Genomic DNA, 17933 nt, shown 5'->3' with positions numbered 1-17933 from the left:
TTAGATAATGCATAATCTAAGATTAAATCTATATGGGATCACATTATACTTTAAAGCAAAATAAAATAAAAATCATAAGACAAAATAAATGATAAATGAAGATGAACATAATAATATGACAATGACATTTGGAAACCTGTTATCTAACTCTTCAAATAAAAAAAATCACAACTCCATGCATTGAGGTAAGTCTTTGCCAGCAACTTTCAAATGCAATGTACACGCATTCTGTTTCACAAGTTGCTGACTTTTCAAGTTTTTAAAATTGGTAAATTTTCCTTTCAGGTTTTATTTGAAAATTTGTTGTCCTTTTTAGATGTTGATTCATCAGATTAAAAACAATCTCAGACTTAATTGTTGGACACTTGGTTAAAGAGGAGGTTCAGTGTGCTTGTGCAAGTTTTCTTGATGAATTTAATTTGAGCAATTTTAAGCTTTACGGCAGTTCTAACTATTTCTTAACAAGAATTGGAAATCAATTATATTCCCTACAATTTGAGGAGCCGCTACAGTACATATTACCAGGAATTATCATTGATCAGTTAGAGGGAATAGGGATGAAATCAACGCAGCTTTCATTCAAACGTATTACTGGTTGTGCTTCTGCAAAAGTATTGAAGCAGAATGTCAACAATAAAGTCCTGGAGCAACTTATACTCCACAACCACCTGATGAAGTAGCAGCGCTCCGAAAGCTAGTGCTTCCAAATACATCTGTTGGAAACCTGGTGTTGTGTGATTTTTAACTTTGTACATCCCCAACCAACACCTCCAAATCTGGAGAAACTCAGAATGTTTGACAGGCAGAGTTAACATTACGAGTCCAATATGACTCTTCTCCAGCCGTTCTGTTATTTCAGATTTCCAATATCTCCACTATTTTGCTTCCACAACGACTTAACACATTCCCAGGACTTCCACAGGTCAGTGTGAAGCATGCAATGAGACATGGTCCAGATACAACTGATCAACTGTCTCAGCACAGTCAGGTCATGGACGAGCGTGCCAGAGCAGTGGTCATGACCCGCCCCCTGCTCGCGTACGGGCATGCTGTGCACATGCGCACATATTCCCGCCGATAATGAGTTGCTGGAAATTGTCCCGAGCAAGGAGGAGGTGGGTAACTGGATTAAGTCCTCAGTTGGCACAATACTGCATCTACACTTAAAAGGCTAACAAACTCAAGGCTTCGCTGAAACGACGGAGAAAAATATAAGACGGGGCACTGTTGGATTTCATGGCAAGTTTACTGGTTTCCACGGAAACCGCTGGCAGCTAATGATGGCCCTTCGGTTTCAGACCCGAGAACAGGCCTGAGTGATAATCGTCAATTGTTGCTGAAATGTCAGATACTAGTTCACTTCTTCTGTGACTACTCCCGACGAAGAGTACATATCATACAGTCTGCCTTTTCATTAACCTGGAGTCCCTTGAAACCTTTATGATGTCTCAGAACAGTCTATTAGAAGAGATCTGCCAGTGGAATGAGGAGATGTGTAAGAGGAAGATGGGAACTGTTCTCTCTGAACTTATTATATCCTTTAACTGTTTGATGTTGTGTAGTCTAATTGTTATTACCAACAATGATAACTGGAACAGTTATAACAAATCTTATACTGGAAAAGCGCAGCAGGTCAGGCAGCATCCAAGGAGCAGGAGAATCGACATTTCGGGCATGAGCCCTTCTCCTGAAGAAGGGCTCATGCCCGAAACATCGATTCTCCTGCTCCTTGGATGCTGCCTGACCTGCTGCGCTTTTCCAGCAACACATTTTCAGCTCTGATCTCCACTATCTGCAGTCCTCACTTTCTCCTAGCAAATCTTCTAGTAGAGTTACCAAGTGAGTGTTCTTGATTAGTTAGAATGGGGTAAATATGTGTTTTTTTTTAAAAATGTGATAACGAGAGTCGTAAGTTAGCAAAATGTTAACCAGGAGCAATTCTGGACCTGGCAAAGGAAACTTAATTAATGCATTGTACAATAACTGTAGTTATAATGTGAAAGAAGTTGAAATCCTAAATCAAAATGCAATCGGGCACTAGAGCAACAATGTCCCTTTTTTTTGGTGTCAAGTTAATACCTAAATCTTCATTGATACCACTAGTTTCAGCCAAGTAATTACAAATGGCTGTCATGGAATCTGTGCCTAGCTTTGAATTGAAAGAAAGTTTGGAATTAAAAGGTGCTTTTCACAATGACTGTCTCAAAACAATTCACAGCCAGTGAAGTAATTTGAAGTGAAGTCACTTTTGTAACGAAGTAAACACTGTAACCAATTTTGTCAGAGTATTTTCGGTCTTTAGGACGATTCTCGTAATTTTTTCCTCCAGTAATTAAACTCTGTTTGATCAAAACCAAGAGCGTACTTTAGGAGCACTAAATGTCAAGGAGTACCCAGAAGTGCCCTGTAATGTTCACTTCTTGTGAAGTAAAAGGCTTTGAGTGTACCAGCGGATTCTGTATTTTCCCTTTCCATGGCCTTCTGGCTTATGTGCAAGACTGCAACAGAGATTCTGATATCCAGGGCAATTGTCTCCTTGGGTCACACTCATCCTTAATATGTGAAGGGGCATGTGATACTGCCTCAGGCTGTGTTATATGTTTTGGTACAACATTGTTAGATTTCATCATGCATTCTTTGAAACTAATATTATGAGTGATGTAGTCCCTCTGTTGCTTTTCCATACTGAGCAGCTAAAATGAATTTGCACAGTACTTCATGAGATACCATCTTGAGGGTTATTTCTGACGCATGGAATCTAATGATGATAGATATTACTTAAAGAATTTCATCTTTTCCATACTGAGTACTTTTCAGGTTGGTTGTTTGCTCTACTATTTTGTAGTAGCAGCAGTGATGCACAATGATAGCCGTGGTTAAATGCCTTATGATATGATTAGACGTAACAAGAAATGAACAGTGATTGTAAACTAATTATCCATTCTTTAGATGTATCTATTATGAATATAAATATGTATGCACTATATATTACAGCGGTATAATTTTTTTGTTGTCATCTCTCATTGGAAATTGGCTTAGTCAGTAAGTTAAGGATGACATCATATTGAAAACAAGGCATACGTTGCTGCAAAGATTAGTGGTAGCCAGTTTGTGAAAGTTTTAGAAGCCAGCAAAGGATGACTAAAAAGGAAAATGAGGAGTTGTAGTATGTGAGAAAACTAGCAAAAAATTATTAAAAGCAGCAAAAGATTCTACAAATTACAGAAAAAGGAAAGGAGTAGTTAACATGAATGCTGGTCCTCCAAGGTGAGACTGGGAAATTAACAGTGAGAAACAAGGAAATGGTAAAGACTGAACAAGTATTTTGTGTCCACCTTTGTAGTTGAAAACACAAATAGCATCCTAAGGACAATAGAAAACCCAGGGACATAAATGAAGGAAGGAACTTCATAGAATGGAGTCAAACAAGTCCTTTTGTTCTGTTGTTTGTACTGGAGCAGTTCATCTTGTGCCACGCCCTATCTTCACCTCAAAGTTAAAACAATTACAAGTGAGAATTTATGAGGAAAACTGATGGGACTAAAAGCTGACTGGTTTCCTGGATCTGATGACCTGTATTCTAGGGTCTTAAAGGAAGTGGTTACAGAGGAAAGAGATTCATTGGTTGTAAGCTTCCAAGATCCCTGAGATTCTGAATAGGTCCCAGTGGATTTGAAAACTGAAAATGTAATACCATTATTCAAGAAATGAAAGAAATGGAAAGGACAAATATATAGGCCAGTTAGTTTAACATCTGTCATTGGGAAAATGTTCAAATCCATTATTATAGATGTTGTATCTGTGTTCAGCTACTATCAGACATAATTGAAATGGTTTTGTGAAAGGAAATCATGTTTGACAGATCTAACAGGGGATGTATTAAGCAAGGTAGATAAAGAGATCTGTAGAAGTATGTATTTGGATATCCAGAAAGTGTTTATTCTGGTGTAATGGAAAGGTTACAACATAAGACCTTGTGGGCTGGGATTGATGTATTTAGCACAGACAGAGCAAGGTATTTTGTAAATGATATTTGTTTTGCTAGTTTGTATAAGGTCTTTTAAGTTTATCAGCCTCAGTTTTAGTGTATTGTACGTTTATGGGCCACCATGATATCCCAAGAGATGAGTAGTCTGGAAGTCATTTCAGAGATGTCTTTGATGTAGGGTAAAGTGGCTAGGGTTTCTGGGTGCATTGTGTCTGCTTGTTTGGGTTTGTTGCTGAGAAATCAGCGGACTGTGTTTATTGGATACCCGCTCTTCTTGAATACGCTGTATAGGTATTTCTCTTCTGTTCGTAGTTCCTCTGTGCTGCAGTGTGAGGTGGCTCATTGAACTAATGTCCTAATGCAGCTTTGTTTGTGGGTGTTGGGATGATTGCTTTTGTAGTGAGCTATGTGTGTTGTTTTCCTGTAGACGCAAGTTTGAAGTCCCCTGTTTGAGTGTTTGCTCTACTGTGACACATAGGAATGGCAGTTTGTTGTTCTTCTCCTTTTCTTTTGTGAGGATGTTATTGATGGTGTTGTAGGTTTCTTCTAATTTGTTTTGTTTGGTGATGACAAAGATGTCCTCCACGTAGCAGACCCAAAGTTTAAGCCTGGATGGTTGGGAGAGCTGTTTTCTCACTATCAATAGTATCCTGACATACAGATGAAGAAGGACACTTCTTTCCCAGGAACAACACATCCACCCTAAGACAATCCAAACTGAGACACGCACGAGAATTCTTTGAAATATAGCATTCCAGCTGGAACTCTAAAGCAAACTTACTTTCAGAACCTCAACCTGAGCTACAAATCTTCTCAAAGGTCACTAATACAGATAACATAAATAATTAAGAAAGCAAATAGAATGGTGGTCATTATTGAAAAGAAGATGTTGTATAAAAATAGGGATGTTTTACTATAACTGTACAAGGCATTGTTGAGACTGCACCGAGAACACTGTATACATTTTTGTTCTCCTTAAGGAGGAATATATTTGCATTGGAATCAGTGCAGAGAAGATTTATCTTATGAGAAATAGTTGTGTAGGTTGAGCCTAAATTTATTGAGACTTATACAAATGGAAAATAATCTTATTGAAAAGTACAAGATTCATAAGGGACTTCTCAGAGTAGATGCCCAGAAAATGAGGAGGCGCATGAGGTGTTCTAGAACTATAAATCAATTATAATAAGCAGTGTTCATTTAAGATAGAGAGGTGCAGGAATTTATTTTCTGACAGGAATTAATCTTGTGAATTCCCTTCCACAGAACAGTGGAAGCTGAATCATTGACTTTATTCAAGATTGATAGATGTTTTTTGATTACCAAAACAAATTGAGGGTAAAGTGGTGTTTGGAATGACCAGCAGGAATGTGGCCGTAAAGGCCATAACCAAATCAGTCATGATCTGGTTCAGTGTTGGGGTAGAGTTGATGGACAAATAGCATATTTTATTCCATAGACTAATGATCTATTATTTAACAATGATTTATTTTGTTGTCAGTTTCTGGCTGTGGATAATTTAAAATTTTATTTCATCCACGCAATTGGTCAGGGATTTATGTTTCACTTGTGATATTCTCTTTAACACCAGTTACTCTATATATCAGAATGATGAAAGCAGTAATGAACAATTACGTAAGTACTGACTATGTATGTCAGCTGTCTTACCTTTCTGTAGAGCACAATAACTATATAGACAGAATCAAGAGCTGAAATAATGGCTGTACAATACCTCCCACTTAAATGCTTAACAGTTCAAGAAAATATATAGGAAGTACAACTTTCAAAATAAAGTACTCTGCTTCTGACCATTTATCTAAATGTAATTTACATCTTGAGTCCTTTGCAATTTCCCTGTGATAAACGTATCTTTGTTTTCAGCTTAGTCCACGTCACAAGAGCATACTGCGTGGGAACAGCAAGAGACCACATAGCCACGCATGCCTGCTCTGCCACGTAATATAAATGTCATCTTGAGCTTTGACACCATCTACCTCCCCATTCCCCATGTCTTCTTGAACAGAAATAAATTGTTGTTTAACAGTTATCTAAAGAGTTATGCCCTCATTGATTGTTTACTGAGTAGGTTTGAAGACAGGAAAGTTGGCAACAGTTGACAATGAATTTACTATGGAATTGTCTAGTATGTATCCTGGAGTTAATGGAAGTAAACCAATCCTATACAGGGTTACTAATGAGGCTTTGCACTGATGGAGACTGGAATCATTGGTGATGGGGTGAAAAGCCACTTAATTGCATAACATTATTTGAGACGTGCTTCAGCACAAATCAACTTAGTGTATTTTGAGTTTTAATTATATAATGGACTGCTACACAGGTTTTAATTTTCCATGTACACTGCTTTTCCATGTACTGCTTCATAGCCAGAGACCTGTGTTCAATTCCAGCCTTGGGTGACTGTGTGGAGCTTGCATGTTCTCCATGTGTTTGTGTGGGTTTCTGCTAGGTGCTCCGATTTCCTCCCACAGTCCGAAGATATGTAGGTGAGGTGGAATGGCCATGTTAAATTGCCCTGTAATACCCACAGATGTGCAGATTAGGTGAATCAGCTGTGATAAGTGTGGGGTCACAGGGATATGGGTGGGGATGTTGGGTGTGGGGAGGATGCTTTTTGGAGAGTCAGTGCAGACTTGATGGGCCAAATGAACTCTTGCTGCACTCTAAGCATTCTATGATTCTGCTACAATTCTACTTTGTTGTTGGGAATGATTATAAAAATCTATACATTTCATAAGGGTATGCAAAATTAGTAGATCATTTTCTGTACTACTACAAATCTCATGTATCTGGACATCTTCCTCTCTCTCTCTGTTGGTTCCATATGTTTTAAAATTACACAGTCTTTTTCCATCTCCTTCATTAGAGAAGGTAGCAGAATTGTCACTATATTTAATTTATTTCATTTACTTCAGTCTCCTCCTGTCCAGTTAAACTGACTTTACCATTACCTCTTTATTTATTCATCTATTCAAGGATCAATCTATCTCTGTCATAAATACACTCAATGACTTAGCTTCTACAGATTCTTGTGGCACTGAGTTTCACAGATTCACCACTCTTTGGCTGAAGAAATTCCTCATTATCTCAGTTCTAAAGAGTGGTGCTTACATTCTGAATCTGTATACTGATGTCCTAGTATCTCCTACTAGTGGAAGTGTCTCCTCTACTTCAACGGTATCCAGGCTTCTCTGGTATTCTGTAAGTTTCAATGAGATTCCCCATTCCATTCCACCCATATCCTTCTAAACTCCATTGAGTACAGACCCAGAGAGCTCAACCACCCCTCATGTGAGAAGTCCTTTATCCCTATGATCATTCTTGTAAACCTCCTCTGAAGCCATTCCAATCCCAGTGCATCCTTCCTTAGATATGGGGCCCAAAGTTGTTCATACTGCTCCAAATGCTGACTGACCAGATACTTCTATAATCTCAATGATACATCCCCACTGTTGTATTCAAGTCCTCTCATAATGAATGCTAACATTGCATTTGCCTTCCAAACTGCCAACTGTTATCTTTGAGAACCCTAAACTAGGTTGCAAAGTCCCTTTTGTGCTTCATATTTCTGAAGCCTTTCAAATTAATGATGTTGCAATAGGACCCAAAAGATTTCTGCTGCAAATGTGTTGCTGGTCAAAGCAGAGCAGGCCAGGCAGCATCTCAGGAATAGAGAATTCGACGTTTCGAGCATAAGCCCTTCATCAGGAATAAGAGAGAGAGAGCCAAGCAGGCTAAGATAAAAGGTAGGGAGGACCAGATTTTCTATCCACTTTTTAAAACAATTTATTTATGCCTAATTAGACTTACCTTGACTATCTTCCTCTGCTACACTGATGATGGTTAGTGCCACTTCATGCTTTTACTCTGATTCTTTTTCTCTCATTATTTGCGATTTGAAGTTCAAAAACCTTTCCTCAATATATACTCTATTCCTGACCCTTCCAGATGTACTTTATAGGATCTCCTGTTAATAAAAACGGTGGCACAGCGGTTAGCACTGCTGCCTCACAGTGCCAGAGACCCGGGTTCAATTCCCGCCTCAGGCGACTGTGTGGAGTTTGCATGTTCTCCCCATGTCTGCGTGGGTTTCCTCCGGGTGCTCCGGTTTCCTCCCACAGTCCAAAGATGTGCGGGTCAGGTGAATTGGCCATGCTAAATTGCCCGTAGTGTTAGCTAAGGGGCAAATGTGGGGTATGGGTGGGTTGCGCTTCAGCGGGTTGGTGTGGACTTGTTGAGCCGAAGGGCCTGTTTCCACACTGTAAGTAATCTAATCTAATCTAATCTAAAAGATTGTAACCTGTATTACAAATGTACTCTATTCCAAGTGAACAGTAGCACAACAATCTGCATAATTCTTCTCACCTTACTTCCCAAAATATCCATCTCAATTGTATCTGGGCAGTTTGCACACCCTTCACAAAAACTAAACTATATGGCTCCTCTAAGCTCCTTTGCCATTCATTTTAATCATAGCTGATCAATTGGCTCAGCTTCACTTACCTGTCTGCTCTCATATGTCTTGATTGCCTTAGACCAAAAAAAAGGGTGTCTCCACCTTAAAAGTACTTCACAATGAAGCATCCATAACCTTCAGCAGTCTTAAAGATTTGCAACTCTTTGAATAAATGTTTCCTCATTTCAGTCCTAAACATAAATTGCCATGTCCTGAGACAGTGTTCTAGATTCTCCAGAGAATCAAAGGCTAAAATCTCTTAATTTTCTTTTAAGGAATATTGAAGATTCTCGCAGGCAAGTTTCTGCCACACATCAGCCTTTTTGATATAGAGCGCACCTTCTTTTCTGAGGTATTACCCAAGGTATGTGAAATTTCCAGTTTGATTGTACATTTTAAAATTTATTTTATAGATACTAAATTCCAAAAACATGCAGCCTGCTTTGTTTCATTCTACCAATATTCTTCACTCCTTGCTCAATAACTGTTTCATAGGGACCAAGTGGCCATCAAACTGTGTAGGGTATTGACAGAATGTCTCTCCATTGGGTCCTCACTTTGGTTCATTGTTGGAAGGGTTCATGGCCTAGTGATCAGGGGAGGGAATTCTGACTGTCTCCTTTGTCCCTACCCTAAAAGCAGTGAGACCCCTTTAGCATCATCCAGGCTGACATAAACTCTCTTATTTTTCCCCTATTAGCAATAAAAAAGGACATACACCACAAGCATTGGTGGCTATTGAATATATAGACCATCACCCTTCAGTTTCCTTTGATATGTGATGCTATTTACTGCTATTTCTAAGCCTAACTGACATATGGATTTTGCTTAAGATAAAAAATAAGCATTAGGCTAGAGTAAAAATAATGAAACAACACTATGAAGCTGCTTTATAGTTCAGAAGTCAAAAGAAAAATCTTGCAATTACACACCGTTACCCATATTTATTTCTTTTATCAGTTTTAAAGCAACTTCCTCATTTTTTTTAGCTTCACTGACCACAAATGATTCCCAATTGAAAGATAAATCCATGATTTTTTTTCCATCTAGGCCATGACATTGTTTGATGAGCTTGCAAGTAAGTTATGTCAACAGGCAGGAGCATTATCCAGTCAGAACAGTGAACTGCAGGCAGTACTGAGGAATGCTATACAGGTAGGACCTTTTTAAAATTTAAATTGTATTACTAATCTTTGTGTTATAATTACAGTTTCTTTTAAATTATACTAGTGATGTGAATTAGGTAAAAACAATGACTGCAGATGCTGGAAACCAGATTCTGGATTAGTGGTGCTGGAAGAGCACAACAGTTTAGGCAGCATCCAAAGTGCAGCAAAATCGACGTTTCAGGCAAAAGCCCTTCATCAGGAAGTGATGTGAATTATCCACTGAATGATTGATTTCAAATACATGCATTTGAGCCGTTAGTTTTACTTCTATTCCTTGTAAAATATTAAATCTGATATATAACAAGTAAACTTGAAGATTACCTGTACAATAAAAGCTTAGTAAACTGAAGTCAATGTAGATTCAGAGGAATTATTCTGATTAACTGATTTTAGCAACTCCTTTGAGAAAGTGACGTGTCTAGTGAATTGTGGTAAGCCCTATAATGATGTACCTAGACATTGAAAAGGCATTTGGAAAGTTTTAAAACTAATGCTGTTTGTTAAGCTTAACCATGGGTATTTCATATATGTCCTTGGAATGGAAAAAGAAGATGGATAATGTGCATACATTATGGAAGTGTGAGTGAAGGAATTGAGTGGGATTCATCATGTTCCAACACTGGCATGATTATAGTTTCTTATTTACATGAATTACTTGGACTGAGGCATTCAATGCTAAATAGTTAAATTTGAAGATTATGTCAAACTATGAAAGGCAGTGAAATTGCAGCAGGCAATTCAGAAATTACGGAATGAATTAGACAATGTAAGTGAATAGAATAATGGAAGATAACATTTAATGCAGAAAATAAGAGAGAGTACCACATGAACTTCATGAGTATCTTTGAAATTGCTAAAGACACAATAGTGGCTGACCAGCTGTCTTATATTTGAAACCTCATCTGCCAAACCAATACAAAATTTGGTGTAATGTAGAACCTGAAATGGAACTTTTTTTTACCATGCTTTTGTATACCATTACTTTTTATAGACTTTATTTTCATTAATGTCCCCCCCTGTAAAATTGTACTCATTTTTATTAGTTCTGTCAGTACCATAGGCTTGTTGGGAGGGGTGTGGGGGTTTGAAATTTAATAATATTAATGTGACTTCAGTACTTTCAAAACAGAGTGTTTTCGAACATGGGTTATGATGCCCCTGGATGTTTTCATCTGTAAACTGCTCATATAATTTTGTTGCTCTCTGTATGCAGACTCAAGTCCAACTTTTGGAAGTTTTGATGAATATTGTGCAGCATATGTGCACTCTTGAGGAAGCTCTAACCTTGTCAAGCGTCCATTCATTATCTCTGGCTGTCTTTCATGTCCTGAAGAATACCTTTAGTCATTGCAAGGTGAAACATATGAAATTGTCTGCAGCAATGCTTTATTTTCTTTTGGATATTTCTCATTCTGTGTTTGAGGGTGAACTTCAGTACAGTTGAACAAACGTAAGGTGTATCATTCGTTTCAAGTGGAATTTACTCTCCTGATGTATGAATGGGGGCAGGAAATATTTTTGCAGAAAGCAAAATACTGAAATGCTGAAAAGTTTAAATTGGGAAGTACTAGAAAACGTCCATAATCTCCATTGAGACTGACTGACTCACAAAAAAAAACTTACATTTATGTAGTTAGTTCATGGCAGACAAAAATTTGAAGTTTTGTCCCTGTTGTGACACAGGTAACGATGTCAATTAGAGTCTCAATAACAACATTAAGATAAATAAGCAGATAATCTATATCTGAGTTGTTTATTGAGGCATAAATTTCAGATACTGAGAGAACTTGTTTTACTTCACGTAGTGCCATAAGATCTTCTCTGTCCATGTGAGAAAGCAGATAGAGCCCCAATTTAACCATTCATCCAAAAGACAACAACATTTGCTTGTTATGACACTTTGATGCAGCCTTCTCTCATTGTCGTTTTAGAACGTGTGCCCACACTTCTCGAATCTCAATATTCTATCTTTGAAGCATAACTATTTGCACTACCAAATATGACAGTGACTACTAAACAAAACATCAGAAGGTTGTTAGTTATAGCTATTTTTAGGATAGATTTATCCTCCAACGTGCTCAATCTCTCCTCGAATATCCTCTGTCCTAGCACTGAGTCTGAGAATCTTGTATTCCCCCACCCCCCCCAAGCACTACTGAAGGTTTTTTTGAAACTTACCAACTTCTTCCTTTAACTCATTCCCAGTGCTAGTACCCTTCTGGTCCATGCTAGCAAATAGTTGAAGTCAACCTTTCACTCTAGCTACTTTCTTTCTCCCTTTAAAATTGCTATCAAATAGAAATGTTTTTTTTTGTACTTCTGGTCTTTTTTTAGACATTAAAGGGTCTCTATAAATTCAAGTTAGTTTCTTAATCCCTTGCTATCAGTGTTCTTATCATTTTCTTTTCTTTTTTGTTTTTTTCTTGTCATCTATAGTAATTTCTCAGGGGGGAGTAAAAGGGAGGGAATAGAATCAAAGAGACAGAATAGGATAGTTCTTCTGTAAAAGCAGGCATTTGCACTGTTTATAACACTTTTTTTTATTTCTATTATTCAGCAGAGTATGTTTAGACTAGGAAATATCTATACATTTTATGAAATTATATTGTAACCAAAACTGAAGATGGGATGTAATGGAGCTGATGGTGATCTCCCCTGCAGGCTTGAGAGCCGATAGGAGCTCCATCTCATCACCCTGGGAATTAAGTGTCATGCGGCACATAACTAGGCAGTGGCAGGATTTTCCCAGAACTAAAAGCTCTGGGGTTCTCACCCACTGAGATCTGCTGGCAAGTCAGAAACCAGCAGTTTTTCATCACTTGACAGTAAGAAGTCAGTGGATGCAGTCAGTACTACAGCCACCAACGGCTTAAAATCACTGATGGACCCAGGCACTGTTAATAAATTGGGAATGGGATTGAAGGGTATGGAGCAATGGGGAGGATATTAAAGCCCAGAGAATACCTCTCAGCTCCAACGTCTACGGATTTTAGATACCCTCAATCAGGCGTTGAATTATGGACCATGCCCCTGGAAAATTTGAAGAAACTGGACGATATTTACGTTTTGGGCTCCCTGTGTGTTGTGTACCCTGCCTCCCGCTATGTAAATATCAACAGTGGCAGGATGAGACCTTTAAGTGGGTGATAATATTCCCTTTAGCACCTCGATTGGGATGACAAAGTTGTCCATGGGTCTTAATCTGGACAGAGGTGGGATAAGGGTTCAATTCCAACCTTAGGCGATTGCCTTGTGGACTTGCACATTCTCCCATATCTGCATGGGCTTCCTCTGGATACTGTGGTTCCTTCCAAGGATGTGCAGGCTAGGTGGATTAACTATGGGAAATGCAGATTTATAGTGTAGGGATTGGGTCTGGGTGGGATGCTCTTTGGAAGGTTAGTGTATACTCGATGGGTCGAATGGCCTGCTTCCACACTATAGGGATTGTAAGTGGCAGATCCTCACTTGCCACTCTTCCACCAAACTGCCACTGGAGGGCGTTAAATTTCACTGAGTTTCTACTTCAGGCCAAGTACTCAAGTGTAAAAAAGACAAATTCTGGAATATTTGTAGTGAATTCAAACAAGTGATTTGTCATGATATTGATAAACTGTCTTGTACATAATTGCTCTTGCTGACACCTCTGCTTTTTACTTGTATTTAGGACAGTGAGACTTTGTACAGTGGTCACTTGCACTTGGTTGCAGACCTGCTACAATGTTTATTTAAGGAAGCATATTCCCTTCAGAAGGGGTTCATGGAACTCTTGGATCGGATAGTTTTGGAATCAACAGGTTCTTCTGGTGACGATATTGCATGTATGGTGGTAGGTGCGTTTGGAATATTCTATTGTATTGTTTTGTCTGCTATCTCTTTAAGTAACTATATAATTTTTTAAACTTATCTGATTTTATGTCTGCATGTTCAATAATATTTTCTTAAAAATATTTAACGTTTTCCCTTGGTTTCTGGTAATCTGTCAATTTGCAAACAAATGTTACTTTATTTCGTAGCGGTTCAGTTCAACTGGATTTTATTGTGAAAAGAATGATGATGCTAACGATGTCACCATTAATAAATGCACATAAATTGGTGTCCTCTGGTATAGGTCACTCTTGATTTTGGTGATTTCCATCAAATCTCCTAATATTCTCAAAGGAGGTCAATGCCAGCTTCTTCAATCTATCCATGTAATTTAATTCCTTATCCCTACCACTGTTCTCATTATTAGCATCACCATTTCCATTACCTTCACAACCTTTCAAAGGGTATTGCCCAGATTGATTTTTTAATATACAACTGTATTATAAATTTGCCTTTGTGCTTTATTGTTCTATTTCTAAAGCCCAGCATCCAATATGCATTTTAAACATTTTTCACAATCGGCCTTGTCACCTGCAGCATTTTGTCTTTCTAATTCAAATACCTCACAACACAGTTCTCTGCATGAAATTTAACCTATCACTGATTTTTAAAAAAGTTGTTCTGAGAAATTGCTTTACTTGACTCATTAAAATGATCTTAATGCTTCTTGGATATTGACAATGTATGGGAGTAATATTTATCATCATTGTTTGTGGTCTTGGCATTATGGTATACATATTTATTTAAAATTATCTCCAATTTTTCAGTAGTTCACAACATTTTGAAGATTTGTTCAGTCATTTCCAAAATGGATCATGCTTTACATGCTAACACGTGGAAATTCCTTATTAAGTAAGTACAAACTGTATTGGTAAAACATTTTCTTTGTCTCCCAATGCCCTGTTTTGTTTTCTAGAAGACCAATGCTGTTATTTTAGAATATTTCACAAAAGTAGTTATTGCACCACCCAATTCTAAGGATATTTCTTCATGAAACAGACAGTATTGTACAACTGATACTTGTCTGTTAAGTGCTGGCCACTGCTGACCATAAGTCATGGAAAGGAAAGATACAGAGTGAACTGTAACAGAGCATGTATGTATCTTTGATTTAAAATTGAATTGCTTTTCAATTCCGTTGGCTAGAGAAAAATAAGCATAGTTATACATGATTTTAAAAACAACTTGACATCTTTTCCAGAATAAGTGTGAAGCACCGGGCATTGATTGAGACAAAGCTGCCACATGATGAGCTTATTACTGGTCTCTGTGAGGACATTCTCTATTCTTACAACTCGTGTCTGCAGTTAGCTGAACAAATTCACCAATCTACAGGAATGGTAATTATTGGTTCTTGGTTTTAAGTATGAAACTTACTTAATGTGTGATATTTTTCAGTCAATAAACCTTAGCTGAGCATTACCATTCTCATAAACATTGTCATTAGCACCTCCAAGAATGATTCTCAGTTATCCTTCTCTAAAGTAGCACAACTGAGCATCTACGATATGCAGACAGGATTGAGGAGATAGAGATAGGAAGCTTATCAATTGTTATCTGAGCTACCAGGTTCAATCACTCTTAAGTCACTGGTAGTGCTGACTTTGACAAAACATGTTTAAAACGTAGTACAGGTCTTACTTGAGTAAAACCTAGTTAAAAGTCATGCAACACCAGATTGTAGTCCAACAGGTTTATTTGGAAGCAGTAGCTTTCGGAATGCTGCTCCTTCATCGGGTAACTAGTAGGGCAGGACCATAAGACGTAGAATGTAATAGCAAAAGATCACAGTTACATGCAATTAAAACAATATATTCCACAAACCTAGATTGCTGTTCAATCTTTTAAGTCTTAAATGACTTTCCAACACCACACTCTTTTTCTCTGATTTCCAGCAACTGCAGTTCTCAGTTTCTCCCAGTAGGAAAAGAGGAAGAGCAAGTTGTGGCAAATGAGATGTGTGCAAGACCTAAACTAAACAAAAGAATCTTTCTTGAAACCGATCATGTCTCACCAATGTTTAGATGTATTTGAATAGTTTAGTAGAACAAGGAAGTCATTGTTGATTTTATCTTGGGATGGAAATGAGATTTCTCTTGCTTTCAGCATTTTCCTCTCCAGTCTGCCCCTTCCCCTGGCCACCGCCAAAAGAACCCCTAGCCATTGGCTCATCCAACCAGTAAGAAAGAATATGTCTGGAAATTTGGGCTCTGAACATAAATTCTATTTTAGTTCCTCTCCACTACTCTAAGTTTGAAAAATAAATTGAAAGATATTAACTTAAGCACCAACAGCCTGTGATAAGTCATTCAAGTGGTCATTGTTCCTATGAGTGCCTAAATGCTTAAACGTTGAGAGCTATTTGTCTGTTAGAGCATTACTGCAACCAAGCAAATCTTGCTTCTATATGCACAGTTTCCAACAGGTGTGTTAGATTGTGATCAGCACTAGGAACCATTTCTGTCTTCGACTCAGAGTCTTACAGCATGGAAACAAACTCTTCTATCCTAACAGTCCATGCCGAATATAATCCCAAACTAAACTAGTTCCCACCTGTCTAGTCCTGGCCCATATCTCTCCAAACCTTTCCTATTCATGTACCAATCCAAATGTCTTTTAAACATTGTAATTCTGCCCAATTTTGCCACTTCCTCAGGAAGTTCATTCCTTCTTATCCCATTCCACCAATGGTTTATTATTTTTCAATTAATTTTCCAAATGCTAACATACATGTTTAAAAATTTACTATTCTTACCACTGAATGTATCCAACAATTTGAATTTTTTTTAGATACACCAAGAAATTTTTTTGTGCTTCTCAGTTTAGTACCATATCCTTTTTGTTCCACCTGCTCCTTATATATTCACTATTTGTTGTATCGACTAATTTTGCTGAGATTTCTTGCTAACTAGTTTCTCATGTCTTTAAACAGAGGACGTTGAAACCCTTAGGTGTTTTAGACATAGTTAAAGAAGTCCTTTAACTGCTGATTTTTGAAAAGTTTTACTGTGATACGAGTTAACTTAAATTTAAATCTTTCTAAGAGTTATCATTTCCACATAAGCTTTCATGAGTTAATGCAATAGAACTGAAGTTTATACCTTACTAAATGTCTGCATTTCATTTAGGGCAATACAAATACAACTGATTGCAAACTCTTCCAGAAGACCATGAAGCTCTGCCGTTTTTTTGCCAATACATTGGTGCATTATGTCAAGGTAATACAAGCTGTTATCAAGTACTGATTTTTCAAATTATTTTGGGAAAAGGAGGATGATCAGGAACAATTTGTATCCCTGAAAATTAATAACATGAGATTTCTAAATTAAAATATTAAAATGTTGGACATGTTGAATGATTATATTAGTGTTTATAGTAGGGAAACAGGATAACATGAATTCCCAAGGAAATGAATATTGAATTGGGGGTTTGGATTCATAAAAATTAATGTAAGGCAAGTGACTGTAATGAAGAAAATCGCGATACTGAAGAATGATAAATCTCAAGGGCCAGATGGCTTCCATTCAAAGGTTTTAGTAGAAATAGATACGAACATTGTAGATTCCTGAATGATAATCTTCCAAATAATTTCTCTATTTGGCAATATTCCTTTATATTCCAAACTTGTACATGTCACTCTGCTACTTTGGGAAGTTGAGGAAAACTATAGAATTGTAGACTGGTTAACTTACTGTCTATTGCTGAGTAATTATTAGAGTCTATTATTAGGAATCGAGCAGCTGAACACCTTGGTAATTTTCACCCAGTCAGAGAGACAACTAGCCTATATTTGTAATGGTAGGTCATTCCTGAGAAAGCTAATTTGATTTTTTTTAATAGTTCATGAAAGTATCGAGCAGGAGATTGTCTGTGTATACTCATTGTATGCACTTGCAGATACAGCTGAAAGTACATAATAAACCCACCAAGGAGCACATTCTGGAGTTAATCTTAGGAGCAAACCTGGATAACTTCATAATGTAGAATGAGTCAAGGACAAAGATATAACATCAGTAAAAATTCCAAATCGGAGGAAGTCAAACATTCTATGATTCAAACTGGATAAAGCTGAACATTGATTTGGCAACAGTGGACTGAAAGAGCTACTTAGGAAAATAAGTGGGAGGTCTTCAAAGTAGGATTTGATGGAGAGTGTAGACAGTTCTTACAAAAAGAATGATACTGCCAAATCTAGAGCCCACTGTTATCCAGAAGCATGCAGGTTGTGGTAAATCAGAAAAATAAAGCTATGACAATCCAAACAAAGTGAATGACTTAGGAAGCATAGAGTATGGAAAGTACAGGGGTGAAGGAAAACAAAAAGGGTACGAAAGAATATTCATCAGTAAAATTAAGGAAAATCTGAAGATCTTTTATCAGTACATTAGAGCAAGAGGATGAATGAATAAAAAGCTGAACCCATTAGAAAGTTATA

The 17933-nt window shown here is 37.5% G+C and overlaps 1 protein-coding gene across 3 annotated transcripts in view; it reads left to right on the top strand.

Moving 5' to 3' along the window:
• Positions 1-1084: 1084 nt before the first annotated feature.
• firrm (fignl1 interacting regulator of recombination and mitosis) overlaps positions 1085-17933 on the top strand; it is a 53922-nt gene continuing 37073 nt past the window's right edge. For 2 of the 3 annotated variants that reach the window (XM_060830342.1, XM_060830341.1), the window contains exons 1-9: positions 1085-1533; positions 5584-5623; positions 8738-8826; positions 9513-9617; positions 10845-10985; positions 13299-13464; positions 14266-14350; positions 14700-14838; positions 16627-16716. In XM_060830342.1, coding sequence (XP_060686325.1) covers positions 1441-1533; positions 5584-5623; positions 8738-8826; positions 9513-9617; positions 10845-10985; positions 13299-13464; positions 14266-14350; positions 14700-14838; positions 16627-16716 — 948 coding nt within the window. In that variant the 5' untranslated portion in view covers positions 1085-1440. Of the gene's footprint in view, positions 1534-5583; positions 5624-8737; positions 8827-9512; positions 9618-10844; positions 10986-13298; positions 13465-14265; positions 14351-14699; positions 14839-16626; positions 16717-17933 lie in introns of those variants that run through there. The other variant, XM_060830343.1, reaches the window with a different exon arrangement.

Source organism: Hemiscyllium ocellatum, chromosome 9 (genome assembly GCF_020745735.1).
Source record: "Hemiscyllium ocellatum isolate sHemOce1 chromosome 9, sHemOce1.pat.X.cur, whole genome shotgun sequence".
Classification (NCBI taxonomy): domain Eukaryota; kingdom Metazoa; phylum Chordata; class Chondrichthyes; order Orectolobiformes; family Hemiscylliidae; genus Hemiscyllium; species Hemiscyllium ocellatum.
Note: the sequence above shows the minus strand (reverse complement) of the source record. Positions and strands in the feature narration are given on the sequence as shown.